The 15,755-nt window shown below is 42.7% G+C and overlaps 1 protein-coding gene across 4 annotated transcripts in view; it reads right to left on the reverse strand.

Annotated features, from left to right (window-relative positions):
* ENTREP1 (endosomal transmembrane epsin interactor 1) overlaps positions 1–9,818 on the reverse strand; it is a 54,902-nt gene extending 45,084 nt beyond the window's left edge. For all 4 annotated transcript variants that reach the window (XM_036920198.2, XM_036920195.2, XM_057498592.1 and 1 more), the window contains exon 1: positions 9,272–9,818. In XM_036920198.2, coding sequence (XP_036776093.2) covers positions 9,272–9,667 — 396 coding nt within the window. In that variant the 5' untranslated portion in view covers positions 9,668–9,818. The remainder of the gene's footprint in view (positions 1–9,271) is intronic.
* Positions 9,819–15,755: the final 5,937 nt, after the last annotated feature.

A 15,755-nucleotide genomic window follows, 5' to 3' on the forward strand; every position in this document is an offset into this window, starting at 1 on the left:
TAAATCTAGAAAATGGAATGTTCCAGTAAACTAATCTTTAATCTCTAAAACATACATATTTTTAAATACTGAAATTCTAAAGCCAAAGTCAAACAGTTAATATTCCTGCTGATAAAGGAGTCCTGGTAGACCACTTTGGACTATCATTCATGTCCAAGACCCCAAAGCTTTTTTATTGACTGTGTTAATTTTTTTCTTACAGTCAATTAACAACAAACAGAATTTAGCATTCCTTCTTGTTAGTGAAGGAATCAGTATTTCTGATCCAAGCTTCCTGCCCGCAGGAGTGCTTCATCTGTTGCCAGAGTCAGCCTCCTAAGTTGCATGTCTGGCGGCAAGCCTCCCTTCCTTAGGTGGGCACCGATCCTTTATGGGACAGATGACTTCCTCAAAATGGTAAACAAGGCCTTTCAGGATATTCTCCTGCCCACTTCTCAAGCCTTTCCACATACCCCTGCCCCTCCTACCATACACCATTCCAGTACAGTGCCTGTCACATGATTGGCAACTAATAAATGTTCTGAGCATTTATTCCACTAAGGGTGAGGGATTAGAGTGAGAAAGATCTCACATTGCAAAATGACACTTCCATAAACAGCAAGCTAAAATCCTAGGTAAAGAGGAATCAGCATTTTGAAAACATAAACTGGAAACCAATGTCAGCCCTTTGGATAACACAGTTTACTAAGTGGTTGGGAAAGGACAAAGTAATTATTCTGCCCAGGGACTTCCTGAAGCCATCTGAGCACATTTTTCCTTTGTGTAAAGAGGTGCACCTACTGAATGCAGTTATTAGGGTCTTCCTTTATGTGCTCTTTTTAACAAAATCCTTCAAATGCCCCAATTCACAATTACTGTTTATTAACTACAAATAAATAAGGATTTTACAGTGCTACTTCAAATTCAAAACTCACAGACCTGCTTGCAATACTCTCCAATCTCCATTTACAGGCTGAGAATAAATCATTCCACAAGATCAAACCAGCAGAAGACAAGTCTATCTACTTATATCCAGGACCAAAAATCATGTACGGGCAGTCAGGGGACAATTTCTTTGCAGCCCACCTATGTTTACATGTACTATCAGTTACCTGCCCACGAGGCTCCATATCCTTGCAGTCATCGTAAATCAAACCACAATACCCTCACTCTCAAAGATTTCCACCTGGAGACACTCAGGGCATGTGTAGTTGGACTCAAGTGTGTGGGCTGTATTTGGTTTACAAATTGGGAATTGCAATTCATGAGATCTTGGGGTCCAATTTCCCCATTTGGCTTCTAAACAGCTCTGTGACCTTGGCCAAGTCATTTACTTTTCTGGTCCTCACTCTCATTTCCTTAGAAATGAGGTAGGTGAAGGAAACCATCTCTGGGTGTCTTTTAACTCAAAAATTTACCCCACTGTGATGATAGCAGTTCCTTAGAATCCCCTGCAATCCAGTGCAGCTCCATTCTGTAGGCTGTGTATGGGCAAGCATGCTTGCATGTATGTGTGCATCTAAGTCTTTGTGTGCACACATGTCTGTTCACACACACACATGTGCTCACTGTCTGCCCACCCTGCTGCTTACTGGACTTTGCTGAGGAAATGCAACTATTTTGTGAAAACATAACTGAAAATTTGACTGCCCTTGAGGGAAATACAAACGGCCCACTTCACTAACATACAAATATGATTTGAATTACCAGTTAGTATTTGATATATTTATGCCACCCATCTCTCTCTTTTAATACTTTTAATATAGAACCCTGTGGTTCAGCTTTGGGGACACATTTTTTCCCACTAAAACAATATTACTATTGAAGTGAGGTGTCCAGCCCAGCCCATAAAAATAATGATATGCCTCAACTCTACTTCCCACCTCCCCAACCAGCCACATTTTACCTTCCCCATGTTAGCAATTGAGTGTGTTTATATATTTTGCACATGTACATATTCTTCTCTAAATCCTTACCACTAGACAACATATGTGTATGTGTATATACACATGCACAGGAGTGCAATTTTTACAAAAAATGGATCAAAAAAGATACTTTTCCTTCGCTTCTTTTTCTCTTCAATAAACACTTCAAGGAAATCTCTTCATGTCCAGTGGAACAGCTCTGATTCATTTCTGTTCATGGCTATAAAATATTCCTTTGTATGGATGTACCTAATGTATTCAATCATTTCCCTATTATGGGTATTCACTCTATTTCCAGTTTTTGCCTTCAAAAACAATGTTGCAGTAAGCATTCATGAACAGATTTCTTTAAAAACAAGCATTTTTTATTTCTGTTGGATAAAGTTCCAGGAGTAGGGATGCTAATTTGAAAGGGGTATATACACACACACATACATATTTTTAATAGACCATGGTAGATACAATTGTCACTTCAAATGAAGGTTCTCTGTGACAAAAGAACTAAGCTATTTTTTTTTTAAGGGGAGAGTTTACATATACAAGCAACAAACTAAACTTAAAACATAACTTTTAAAATATGTACAAAATGCATTAGAATGAATAAGAAATATCAATAATCCCAAAGTACATATGATAAACATACATGAGACCCAAGTAGGAAGAAATACAAAGCTTACTGAGAAATATTAAATGAAGAGCCAAATATTATACCATGTTCATGGATTGTTAAGACCAAATATTTAAAGATGTCAGTTCCACTTGAATTGTTTTGTAGATTCGGTACACATCCATGTTAAATCCCAACAGGATTTTTGTAAACTGCCCATTTTTATAGGGATTTTAAGAAACACATTCCAACTGCATACACCTACTTCTACTCAATTTCTCCCATTCTTCAAGTCAATTAAGCCCTATCACACTTGGGGAACCCTTTGGTGGGGGGGCAAAGGAGGAGAAACAGAGGCAGTAGGACTAGATTGTTAGAAGCCTCTGGAAGGCAGAACAGAACTGCTGGAGTTGGAGAGGAATCTTTTAAGAGCCCATGGCTGCTTACATTTCTTAGGATACAAGGGGTAGAATATATGAATCGGCAGAGAGGTTGGGCAAGTGAGAGAAAAAGAAGGCAGCGCATTCATTGCGTCTGTCTCCTCTGGAGGCAGCAGTAGCTAGAGCTCCAACAGAAGGGAGTCAGTAAGGTCCCTTAACACTAACCCTTCATGGCACCCATTACATCACAATGCTATTACTTGTTTAATTGTTTCACACCTATTGGTAATCTCATGAGGGCTCGGATCTGTGAGTGTTCACTCAAGTACTGTGAAAGGCTCCTAGAGGCACTTAGTTATGGCAAGAGTCAAGGAATGAATGAACAGATGGTAAATAAATGAACAAAAGAAGATCATAAATAGGAGACAAATTTCTCGAAGATGACTACTTAAGCCTAAACACATTTTTCACTCCTGTGCTTCATAAGAGCACACCAACAGCAAGAGCAACTCTGTCAGCATTCTTTCCACCCAGTGCAAGATGACACTTGCCCTCAGTGAACGAGTAATAGCCTATTTTCTAACACCAAATTACTCCTATATTATTAAAATGAGATTTATTACAATTTCAGTTTCACTCATTTGTAACCCATTCCTTGTAGTGCATAGGAAAAAGCAGAGGTCCTTCTGTTTTCTGATATTGCAAAGGATTCCAAAATACACACCAGAATCATTACCCACCATACATTGTTAATGTGCCTTAATATCCAGTTTAAAAATCAAATCATTAAGACCAAAAACATGTAATTCCACCATCTTATTTCTCTTTGCTAATCCAGTAACATGTGTTAGGGCAAAAATGATCTGGAGTTTTTGTCAAAAGTTTCTGTATTTAAACATAGAGATTAAACATAGAGATTAAAAAAGAGCCACATTGTAAATGCCCCATGTTTACCTTGTAAATTAAGCACACAATAATCAAACTTCTCAACAACCTATCTTGCCCTATAGCTTTTGCACTGGCAATTTCAAAAAATGTATGTGTGTGTACCATTCTTCCCCATCCATCCAGCATGACTAGACAGATGTCCCACAGAAAACTGGCCTGTTTGCTTTACTTTGCTTAAATAATTCCTTGATGTTGAAAAAATATTGATAGAGATTCTAGTATGTGCCAGGCCTAGTGCTACGGCCCAGCAGCAAACTCGTTGTTCTTCTAATTACAACCTCACAAAATCAATTCTGAGGCAAGAATGATCCCACCCATTTCACAGATGAGTCACTGAGGCTGAGAGGCTCATGACTTGATCAAGAATTTTTCAGTGAGACTCTGCTGCTATGTAAAATAAAGGCTCAGATAAAATCAATTAAACTCATCACAAAGATTATATTTAGAATGCTCAGTAGTATTCAATGATTATGATGGAAAAAAATGTATTTACTGTTGCTTAACTGGTAGAGACTTCATATTTTTGTGTTAGTTTCTCCTTTGGACCATTCATTCTTTTTAATGTTCCTTCATTGCAATTTTTTCAAAAAGTTTTCCCTTACCCTAAGAATGCAGCAGCCCAGTTTGAAAAAGACAGATGCACCCCTATATTTATTGTAGCACTATTTACAATAGCCAAGAAATGGAAGCAAACTAAGTGTTCACCAGTAGATGAATGGATAAAGAAGATGTGGTACATATACACAATGGAATATTATTCAGCCATAAGAAGAAAACAAATCCTACCATTTGCAACAACATGGATGGAGCTAGAGGGTATTAAACTCAGTGAAATAAGCCAGGCGGAGAAAGACAAGTACCGAATGATTTCACTCATGTGGAGTATAAGAACAAAGGAAAAACTGAAGGAACAAAACAGCAGCAGAATCACAGAACCCAGGAATGGACTAACAGTTACCAAAGAGAAAGGGACTGGGAAGGATGGGTGGGAAGGGAGGGAGAAGGGGGGAAGAAGAAAGGGGGCCTTATGATTAGCATGTATAATGTGCAGGGGGGCACAGGGAGGGCTGTGCAACACAGAGAAGACAAGTAGTGATTTTACAGCATCTTACTACACTGATGGACAGTGACTAGTGGGGTATGTCGGGGGACTTGGTGAAGGGGAGAGTCAAGTAAACATGATGTTCCTCATGTAATTGTAGATTAGTGATACCAAAATAAAAATATATAAATAAATAAATAAATAAATAAAAGGTTTCCCTTAAGGTTCACCAATGTCTGTCTCTATAAGAACTAGGATCTTGCCATACAGTCATACACTCAAGAAGGGTGACCATGAGTTCAGGTCAGTGACTTAAAGCAGACAGACATGAATGTATACAGACAATACAGGCTATTAGGGCTCCAAGAGGAAAACAACACAATAACCAATTCTCTTCCACTTGCCTAAAATATCTCTCAAGGATCATATACATCATCAGTCAGGAATTTTGTTTTTTGGAGGAGGAAACACAAACCAACACAACTCTCTCTACTCTTTCATTGATCAAATGCAGTGTGGCAGGCTGGGTTTCCTATTATACCAGTGGAATCTAACTAATAGTAACTAAATGCACCCCAAAATCAGGAGCCAGGACAGCATGGCCTGAACACAGACGTCTGCCATGCACCTGAAGTTAAACTCCAACATGTTTTTAGAAGTGGATCGTCTCTTGGCTTCATGAACTTTGGAATTAATAAATTGTTATTAACCAAAGACACCAGGAAGAAAATAAATGATCACAGAGTGCTCAAAAACAGTGAGTACATTAAAAACACTCCCTCCAAGTTGCTGAACATATGAATTTAAAGTATGGAAAAAGAGTCTCTATAGGACTTGTTCATTCTTAAGTATATATTAAAAGAGATAAAAGGTATCTTAGGGTTCAGACAAGAGAAAGAAGCCTCCAAATCTCAGGCTCAAGAACATTTAGAGATGTATATATGGAAAAATACTCTTAAACTATACTGTGTTTAACTAAATGGTCCTTTCAAATGAATATACTGGTCCCTTGAATTTAATTTTGTATCAAATATACAAGCAAAATTTTTACTGAAGCTGAAAAATGACTTGTAGATTTAGTTAATATAGCAAACTAAGGCACATAACAGTCACTGAAAGCTCGAAATATGAAGATATCCTTCTAGTGTGTTTCTATGTGGGTCTGAAGTAACCTTACACTTAAGGTGGCACTGCCACTCAACTACCTAGTTTCATATGCCAATAAAACTTCTGAGCAATAGATAAAATGGGATAGATCTGTACAATAGAATCTCATTTTGCAATAAACAGGAATGAACAGCTGATGGATGCCACAGGGATGAACCTTGAAAACATCCCTCTTAGTGAAAGAAGCCAGTCACAAATGACCACATGTTGTATGATTCCATTTACATGAAATGTGCAGAAAAACAAAACCACAGTGACAGAAAGTAGATTGATCAGTGGCCACATGGGGATAAGGCAGTCAGAAGGAAATGGGAGTGGCTGCCGGTAAGTACAGGATTTCTTTTTGGGGTGATGAAATTTTTCTAAAATTGACTGTGATGATGGTGGCACAAGTCTTGTGAATTTACTAAAAATCATTGGATTGCACACATTAAGTGGGTGAATTGTATGGAACATGAATTATATCTCAATAAAGCTGTTATTTTTTTTAACTTCTGCAGGGTCTCAAGTCATAATATTTAAGTTTTCATAAAAACTTAATTTAGCTGTCTGGAAGCTAGTAACAATGTGCTATTAAGCACCCTTTTCTTTTAACTACTAAGCTTCTTTATTTTAGAAACACATACTGAGATACTTAATGGCTGAAATTATGATACCTGGGATTTGCCTTAAAATAATCCAGTTTGGGTGCTAAGAAGGGAGAGGGGTGTGGGTATAAAGTGGCCATGTGTTAATAGCTACTGAAGCTGAGTAAAGGTTAATGGGGATTCATTATATGATTCTTTACATTTGTTGAGATTTAAAATTTTCAAAATAAAATATTAAAAGTGGGGGAGGTTTCTTAAGACTTCCTGGTCTCTCTACTTCCTGTGTTGTCTCCCTACTCTGTTTATATTTTCTTTTAAAAATGTACACATATTGAAATATTTACAGATGAAATGATGTGTCTGAGATTTGCTTCAAAATAATATAGGAAGTTAATCTGACAAATGGACTGGAGAGCATGATGGAGCAAAGTCCTAACCCTGTGTAGAACACCCATCCTTCTGATGTTATCAGAATGCCCAGAGCCAGCAGCAGAGCCAGGAAGAGACACAGATGAAATAACTGCTGGAGGTGGGTGAGGAATGGGTATGTGAGGGTTCCCCATTGTACAGTGTTGAATAAATTTAAATTTTTCCATAATGTAGAGTTTTAAAAAAAACCTCTCTCACATATATAAACTCAAAAGATATGCTACTGGTGAGAATTTTTAGCTAAAATCATCAAGGGAGTGACAGTGCCAAAGGCCATCCTCCAATCCAGTGTAATTGTTCTGGAAATGCACTGCCTGTTTGTTCTGTTGTCACTTGTAAATTCTGAGGTCAATCTCAGAAACAGGTTTGCATGGGGGACAGAGCTGGGGGACACAGCGTGTGGAAAACAATTACATAAGAGAACTTAGTTCCAAATCACTGATTCTTTCCCTGCATTGTTTTGTGGGATCCTGGAGATAAGTAAATGCCTAGCCAGTAAACTCAGGTTAACAGCCTTCATCTTCTGGCTGATGGCCTTTTTAAAAAATCCTTCATCAAATCCAACTGCAGCTTGACTGACATCTAAATGCACTGACCTCTGAAATAATTCACAACAGTACAGTGGTTTCAGGTTTTAATTTTAAGAGAAAAAATAGTTCTCAGTAATCCTAAACTAGCCATCTTTGAGAAGACAAGCGGTTATGATTTTACAAAGAGCAAATCCCTAAAAATTTATGCATGATTCACTTCTAGTACATGGTATTTAGAGAAATGAAATGCACCCACCATTTGGCTGAATTTTATCTGACGAGTGGACTAGGGAGCCTAATGGATCTAATCCCTACCCTGTTGAGAATCCCCTCCTCCCAAAGTTAAGAACACTCAGGGAGACCAGAGGGGGAGCCCCAGGACAGGGCCACAGGGTGGGATTCCTTTTACATGATGCACAGATTGTGAACCACAGTCACAGCAGCACTGGTTCCATGTCAGATCATTCAGCATCAAAGTACTTCAAAAGGAGAGCAAACTGGCATCAGTTTAAGTATGAGATGTCAAGCTAGGCTGGAGTTACTTAAGGTTCTTAAGTGTTCCTATTCAAACAATTACTTTGGGTTGAATGAGTTCTCCCTATATTCCTAAAATTTGGTTTTTGAATCTGGGTATGTGTGGACCTGCAAAAAGGCAGTTTTTATGCATTCAGGATGTCTTTTGAGATTTTAGTCAAAATTATAGGCACTGCCAGACTTTAAGATTTATTAGTTAGTTCATAAAAAGGTTGTCTACTATAAAGATATTAATCTTCCACAAAGACCTGTTTCCAAGTCTCTCAAACTCCAGCAAACTTCAAGAGGCTGGATGCCCTGGAAGCTGTGAAATTGTTGGGGGAAAGGATGAGCAGCCACACAGGGTCCATAGACGCCCAGGGCAGCAGTCTTCCTTGGAGGCATCGGCCTTCCCTTGTGGAGGAAGCCGGACCAGGCCCCTGGGCAGGGCGGACACGTCCAGCCAGCCGCCCCACTCTCCGGGGACTTTGGCTGACTCGGGTATTAACGACGGGCTCAGGGGTATGAACAGCAGCCTGCGTGGCTCCAGGAACCGAGTCCGGGCTCAGGGCCCTCCTCTAATCGCCGGGTAGAACGCGCATTTACACACACATTCAGTCATTGCCTCCTGAGCTCGTCCCCAAATAGAGTGGAGCCGCCCTACACCAGATACATTACACATTTACGTGTGAGTGAAATAAAGTGAAATAAAATAAGCGAGGTGCCCCAGTCAAGCTGTCACTGCATCCATCCCACAAATGCACCATGTGCCAGGCACTGTTCATACATCAGCGAACAAAGTATCAAAATCCCTGACCTTCCAGCGCGGACGAAAGTTTAATTATTTTCCTCCACCTCCACCGTCTGCTGCTATCCCGTCCTTCCAACCTCCCAGCGAGCTGAGAATCTGTTGTATTCTATTGGCTTGACAGGGACAGCAGAATGCCTTGGGAATACGCGCTGTCCGGGGGCAATCCAATTCACCCCTCAACCCCACTCTAAGACTCTTCTCCAGCCCAACGCCTCCGAAAACTTCACCTGGCTGGGCGCGGGGGAGGGCAACCGCAGCCTTGGGGGGCCAACCAGGAGGCAGCGGAGGGGGCCGCCAGAGCCCCCTGCCCCCCGGGAGGGCCTCCGGGCGAACGCGGCGCGCGCGGCACTCACCGAGGAGCCCGCCCAGAACGGGCACGAGTTCTTCACCTGCGGGGAGCTGCTCAGCGACAGCGCCCCGAAGCTGAGCGCCACCATGCAGCAGCCCAGGGTCAGCTGCAGCAGCCCGAGCGACAGCAGCGGGCGAGCCGGGAGGAGAGCGGAGCCCCGGGCGGCGGCGGCGGCCGCCCGGCGGGAGGAGAGCGGGGGCGGCGCGGCCAGCACCCCGGCGCCGGTGGCCGCGCAGCGAGGCCGCACCGGGGGCTGCAGCGCCGCCCGGGGCCAGCGCGGCCGCAGTGGGGGCAGCGGCGGCTCCTGGGCGGCCGCGGCGCCCGGGCCCCCTGCCTGCGGCCCGCCCGAGAGCCCAGCCACCGGGCAGCAGGAGCCCGGGAGCACCACGGGCAGGGACATGGACCGGCGGGGAAGGGAGCGGCGTGGCGGCGGGGAAGGCACGCGGAGCGGAGCCGCGGGCTCCGCGCACCGAGCACCGGGCACCGCGGGCTTGCTCGGAGGCCGAGAGGGAGGGAAGGAAATGCGCACGGCCCAACCACTTGCTGCTACCGCTGCCGCCGCCGCCGCCGCCGCCGCTGCCCCAGCTCCCGCCGGCCGCACCCACCTGCCACCCGGGGTCCGCCCCCGACCGGCCCCGAGAGCGCGCTCACTCTCAGCCTCACGCACCCACGCGCCGTGCGCCCGCGACTACTGCAGCCTTTGGGTCACCGCCCAACTCCCGCCCGCTCCCTGGGGTCCAGGGAAGGTGCCCGGCCCCAATTTACAAATAAGGTCCCTCAGGCTAAGAGGGACCCCAGGGTCTGGGAGTGTCCGAGCTGGCAGCCAGCCGACAATCTAAGTCTGTCCCCAACCCGCCCAGCTGGGGCTGGACTGGGGAGCTGCGGACCCTCGCCCTCTTCCGGCCCAACCAAGGGAGGGAGCCTGGGAACCTTTCACGCGAAGAGAGCCCGACTTTATACTTCCCCTCCCTCCCCCAAAGAAAGGGAGAAGGCAGGAGGAGGGCCTACGGGAGACTTGGTGGGGAAAGTACGCCGCAGGGTTTCAGGGAAGGACCAGGCGGAGAAGTCAGCGCTCGCGCGGGGCTTCCGGGAGCTGACACAGTGCTGCGGCCCGGCCGTCTGGAAGGGAGGGCGGCGGGCGGGGGTGCTTTCCTGGTACCAGGGTAGGAGCGAGCAGGAACACGAGGCTACCTTGCAAGTCTCCAGCCCCTGGAAATTTCGACAACCGGGGGCGGCCCGAAGCTCGTGGCAAAAGGTACACTCCGGGTCCCCCTCACCTTTATTCGTGAGCTATATTAGGCATCACCGGATAGAACATTGAATCGCAAACCTCCGAAGAAACATCCTAATAAAATCTGAATCTGTTTTTGGTAATTTATAAAACATAGAGAGCTGAAAAAAGGAAGAGATTCGCTTTTGCAAAGTAACTTTCCCTAATAGTATATATCGCTCCCTCAAAAGAATTGTTTTGAAAATGTTCTTTCACATAAAACGATTACAATAGATTTTTTTCCAGGTTAAGAAGCAGAACACTGTTGCTTTGAAGTATGTCAGTCCCAGTATTAGGCAGCTCATTTCATCAGTAAGGTAAGGGTATTTAACATCCCTTAATAAACCAAGGGAAGTGTATATCCGTTTTTGTGCTCCTCTTACAAAAGCTGTATTTCTTTCAGTCATTACTTACTTCAACCCACAATGTGATGCATTGCCAATGTGCATGTGTGTTTACATATACACTTTTTGAATTATTAAAGTACCTGTGACTAACAGTCTCTAGGATTTTTTTTTATAAACTCCTCTTAGAAGTAAACTTTAAATCCTGGAGAAAAAGGGAACTGTCTTTTAAAATAAATGTTTAAAGTATGCTGTTTCATGTACTTTAAAAACACCTTACAGCACATGTTCTTAAATTGCAGGTGATGTTAAATTAAAAGCTTCTTGTGTGCTCAGTTTATACCTTCTATTTTGTATACAAGCTTAAAGGTATTTAGTTTTAAGATCCTACTACACTGTGCAATACAAAAAGTCTGACTGAGTCTTGAGAAATTCTGTCAGTTTGATGAATCTAATCCAGTGGTCAATCCTTGACACATGAAATGTACTATTAAAAATGTATTCTTTGTGTCTGGCAATGTTGGTGATGGAAGTCAGATATCCTCTTTCCTTTTGGATGGCTAATGACTGGAAAAAGAGAGTTCCAGGGAAGCAGATAACTTTCTTACTGCAGGGGCTAGTTACAAGGGTGAGGTTCATTTTGAGAAAATTTATGTAGTACACTTTGTGTACTTCTCTGTATTTTATACGTAAACACTTTAAAGTATTTCTAAGTACTTAACCCTTGAATTTTTAAAGTCTATTTCCTGATAACAGCAGTCCCCCTCCTTATCCACAGTTTCATTTTCGGAGGTTTCAGTTACCCACAGTCAACCTCCATCTGGAAGCAGATGATTCTCCTTCTGACTAACCATCAGAAGGTCAACAGTAGTCTAACATTAGGTCACAATGCCTACATCATTCGCCTCAGTTCATCTCATCATGTAGGCATTTTATCATACCCCAACATCATGAAAAAGAGGGTAGAATACAATGTTTTGAGAAAGCAAGAGATCACATTCACATAAGTTTGATTACAGTATATTGCTATAATTATTCTATTTTATTATTAGTTATTGTTAATCTCTCAGGTGTGTATGTATAGGAAAAAAGATAGTATATATAGGGTTCTGTACTATCCGAGGTTTCAGGCATCCAATGGGGGTCTGGGAATGTATCCCATAGATAAGGGCGGATTGCTGTATAGAAACAGACGATAGCAAGAGTAACTAAAATCCATAGATGGTTTATCCAGTAGCTTTACTTATTTTTTCAGGCCACTAAACCTTTTCCAAAGCTGCTAATTAAGAGGTGTTATGCTGTAGTTTTTTGTTTTCGTTAGGCCATGTTTATAGCTGAGTTTCTTTTTCTGTTTATCATAAACACAAATCCACGTAACAATGCCCGAGCCTTTAAGGTTATGCCAAATAACATTCTTGAGCATTTGAACTTTAGGTTTTGTAACCCAAGCTTGATTCTTCACGTCCCCCAAACACTTGCTAACAGTAGGTCCTTAGTCACACCTGATCAAGCTGAGCTGTATGTGACTAAGCTCTTAAATGGTTATTCAGAGCCACTGATTTCAGGTTGGCTTAAAAAAAAGGTAAAGTGAGTACTTTGGAAAAGTCTGGAGTTCCTTAAAAAGTTAAACATAGAGTTATCATTTGGTGCAGTAATTCTATTCTATTCTTAGGTATGTACCCAAGAGAAATGAAAATATATGTCCATACAAAATCTTGTACACATACTGCATTATTCACAATAGCCAAAAGGTAGAAGCATCCTAAATGTGGATGAAGGGACAGACAAAATGTGGTAATCCATGCAATAGAAATTTTCAGCAATAAAAAAGAATGAAGTACTGTTGTATGCTACAACATGAAGGAACCCTGAAAACATTATGCTAAATGAAAGAAGCCAGTCATTGAATACAGTGATTCTGGAGCAGCTTCTCAGATTGTGGTCCACAGACCACAGAACCATTCAGTGGTCAGGTCAAGACGCAGGTGCATGGGTTTCCCTCACCCACGGGATCTGACACCCTGCAAAAGAGGCCTGGAGCCGACATTTCATCAACAACAAAAATCAGTGGGTAGTACTACTCAGACTCCAGAATCTTTACCTGATGATTTTTATATGGGAGAGCACTAGGGGTGGCAAATTCATTGGAAGGGGAAGGCAGAGGATTTGGTTTAAAAACAAACTTAGATGTAAATATTGAAGGGAAGGGCTTTGCTGGTTTCCAGCCAGGCACTGTTGTCCAGGTGATTTTTATGCACAGGATGGATTTCAACCATTGGATTCTAATGCGAAGGGCACCATATTAGGAGCCAGACTTCCTGGATTCTAGCCCCTCCTCCACTCTGTGATCTTGAGCCAGTTCCAAGCTTCTCTAGACTCAAGTGCAAGTTTGTGATGCTTCATCTGCCTCAGGCTGGACCATATGATCGGTTGGAGTCCCAAAGAACTGCAATTTTGAATTTCAGCCATTCCCATTGCCAGGATTTCTCAAATGACCAGCAAGAGAGCAGAGACCAAGAAAAGCAGGTGAACCACAGTGTGCAATGGTTAAACTTAGAGACCCAAAATACCTAGGACAAAACCAAAAACTCATTATGCTAAACTTAAAGGCATCAGGTTCCATGGTCTCATCATGTTTTTCCATGAGGTACAGTGTTGTATGAGGACTGTGTCAGGGAAATGGAGTGGCAACTTCAATTATAACGATGCACTGCAGAGAAAGGGCTGTGGAAATTTTTTTTTTTTTAATTAAAAGAGGGAGAATGGGAGAAAGAAAGCAACCCTGAGCAGAGCTGGGCAAATCAGGCACTCCATTTTTCTAAAATAATGGTAAAGACTGGTTGTTAAGGATTCCTAATGCCACTGATCCCAAGACAGACTTACTTGTTAAACAGAAGGGCTGCAGTCATACTTTTTCTCATGGCTGAAATTAAGTACTGAAAACTTCCTACATTGCAAATCCCACAAAAGACAGTTCAAGCCAACTGCCCTAAAAATTATTCATAGCTTATAAATTTCTAGGGGAGATAAACTACACATATATATGTAATAAAGTGTGTCTTGGTGTGTGTGTGTACATGCACACATGTGTGAAAAACTGTAATATCAGAACTTCTTGCAGGGTTAAGTTTCTGAAGTCAAAGCAGTAATTCACCTTTGAGCAGAAAACATTTCTTTGTTATGGGGAAATCTCTTGAACAGACCTTTCAGTTATGCAAATGTGAGGCCCAGACCATTAGGATACAGAGATGTCCAGGAAAAGGTGAACTGTAGGTAATGAGAGAGGCTGTCTTTGCCTGGTATAAGCCCTTGTGTGTCCTCCACTAAGGGGCTCTTGGTCTGGGGTGCCTGTCAGACTCACACAGGGAGCTTTAAAAATGAATATAAATTCTGGGCCCCCAGCTGCAAAGATACTGATTTATGAGTTCTGCAGTGGGGTGAGGCCTGTGCAGATATAATTAGTTAAAGCTCCCCAGAGGCTGAAGGTGCCCTTGAAAGCTATCTCAGAGACCGATATACTTTTCTTCCTATGTGTGTGTGTGTATGTGTTCTTTTCAGCAACTACTCATGGAAAGAGAACCTTGGGATCCCAAAGACAGTCAGAGGATGGGCATTCCTGCCTGTCAAGCTGGAAGAGAGACAAAAAGAAGGACTTGGCCTGGGCTTGGCACAGCCATGAAGACTGAGCTGTAGATGTCCCTATATGCTGGGTTGTTCAAGACTGACAGAGTCCAGCTTGTGGGAAAGGTACAAATACACCGGATTTAATATGTCGTGGCCACTGACCTACTAAAGGCCACAGTGTCTCCCAGGGAGAAAGAGGTGGGGTCTCCCCTGAAAGGAGAGGGCACAACTGCTGTCAGTCATCCTGGAATAGGAAATGAAGGTGAGGAAAGTGGAGCTCAGGATGTAGCAGAAAGAGGGACCCTTTGCTTTCTTTGAGCCTCCTGGTCCACTCGTTACAGGTTTTGACAGTCCTCTATGACCAAGCTTTGTATAGGTGATTTCTAATACCACATCTCTACCAGGTAGATCCTTGGCTTCACTGGGCCAGAAAGGAGGAGAGAAATAAAGGGAAAATTCATCTTTCTGCCTTTCAACAATCATAAAGGATAGCAGAAAAATTAAGTTGCTCTCCATGAAATGTTGTAATACTGAATCACTCCCCAAGCCCTTCTGATCTGAGAAACGGTATGCCCTTGGTAGCAGATGTGAGTTCCATGCACTCAAAAACCTTTCACATGCTCACCTGCACACCTTATTTTGATTTAATAAATTGGCATCCTGACATACAACTGTCTTCATGCCAGGCGCATTTTTACTTTTGGGCTTTAAAATGTGCTTTTCCCTCTGCTAGGAAAATTGTTCAGTGCCTACCCCCTTATTCCCTAACTTACATTCACACATTTCCCTGGCACACTCCTATTCACCCCTAGGTTACAGAGCAGCGCTCCTTTGCTCTGTCGTCCTTGACATGCCCACAAACTGCCCCCAAGACCAGGTGACATGAGTCTGCTTTGTGTTTCCATCACTCTCTACTTTCTCTCTACTTTCCATCATAGTTGTGGCCACACTATATTGTGATTGCCTGATATCTCGTCTAGATTCCTGTCTGGACTTTGCATGTGGGAGATACTCCACAAATGGTAGCTCGTATTTTTGTGGTATGGTCAAAGATCATTTTGAAACTGTGGAGGATTCACATTTCTGTTCAGCCCTGGCACTGATTGCTGATGGGAGCACATAATTCTTCTGCCAAATGAAGAGCCAGGCATGTGTCCCTTCTTTGCCAGCTCTCTCTAAGTCTACCCAGATCATCTCCTAAACAGATTTGGTTATGAAGGAATTGGCTGTGTATTTATTCAGATTCCTTC

Source organism: Manis pentadactyla, chromosome 3 (genome assembly GCF_030020395.1).
Source record: "Manis pentadactyla isolate mManPen7 chromosome 3, mManPen7.hap1, whole genome shotgun sequence".
Classification (NCBI taxonomy): domain Eukaryota; kingdom Metazoa; phylum Chordata; class Mammalia; order Pholidota; family Manidae; genus Manis; species Manis pentadactyla.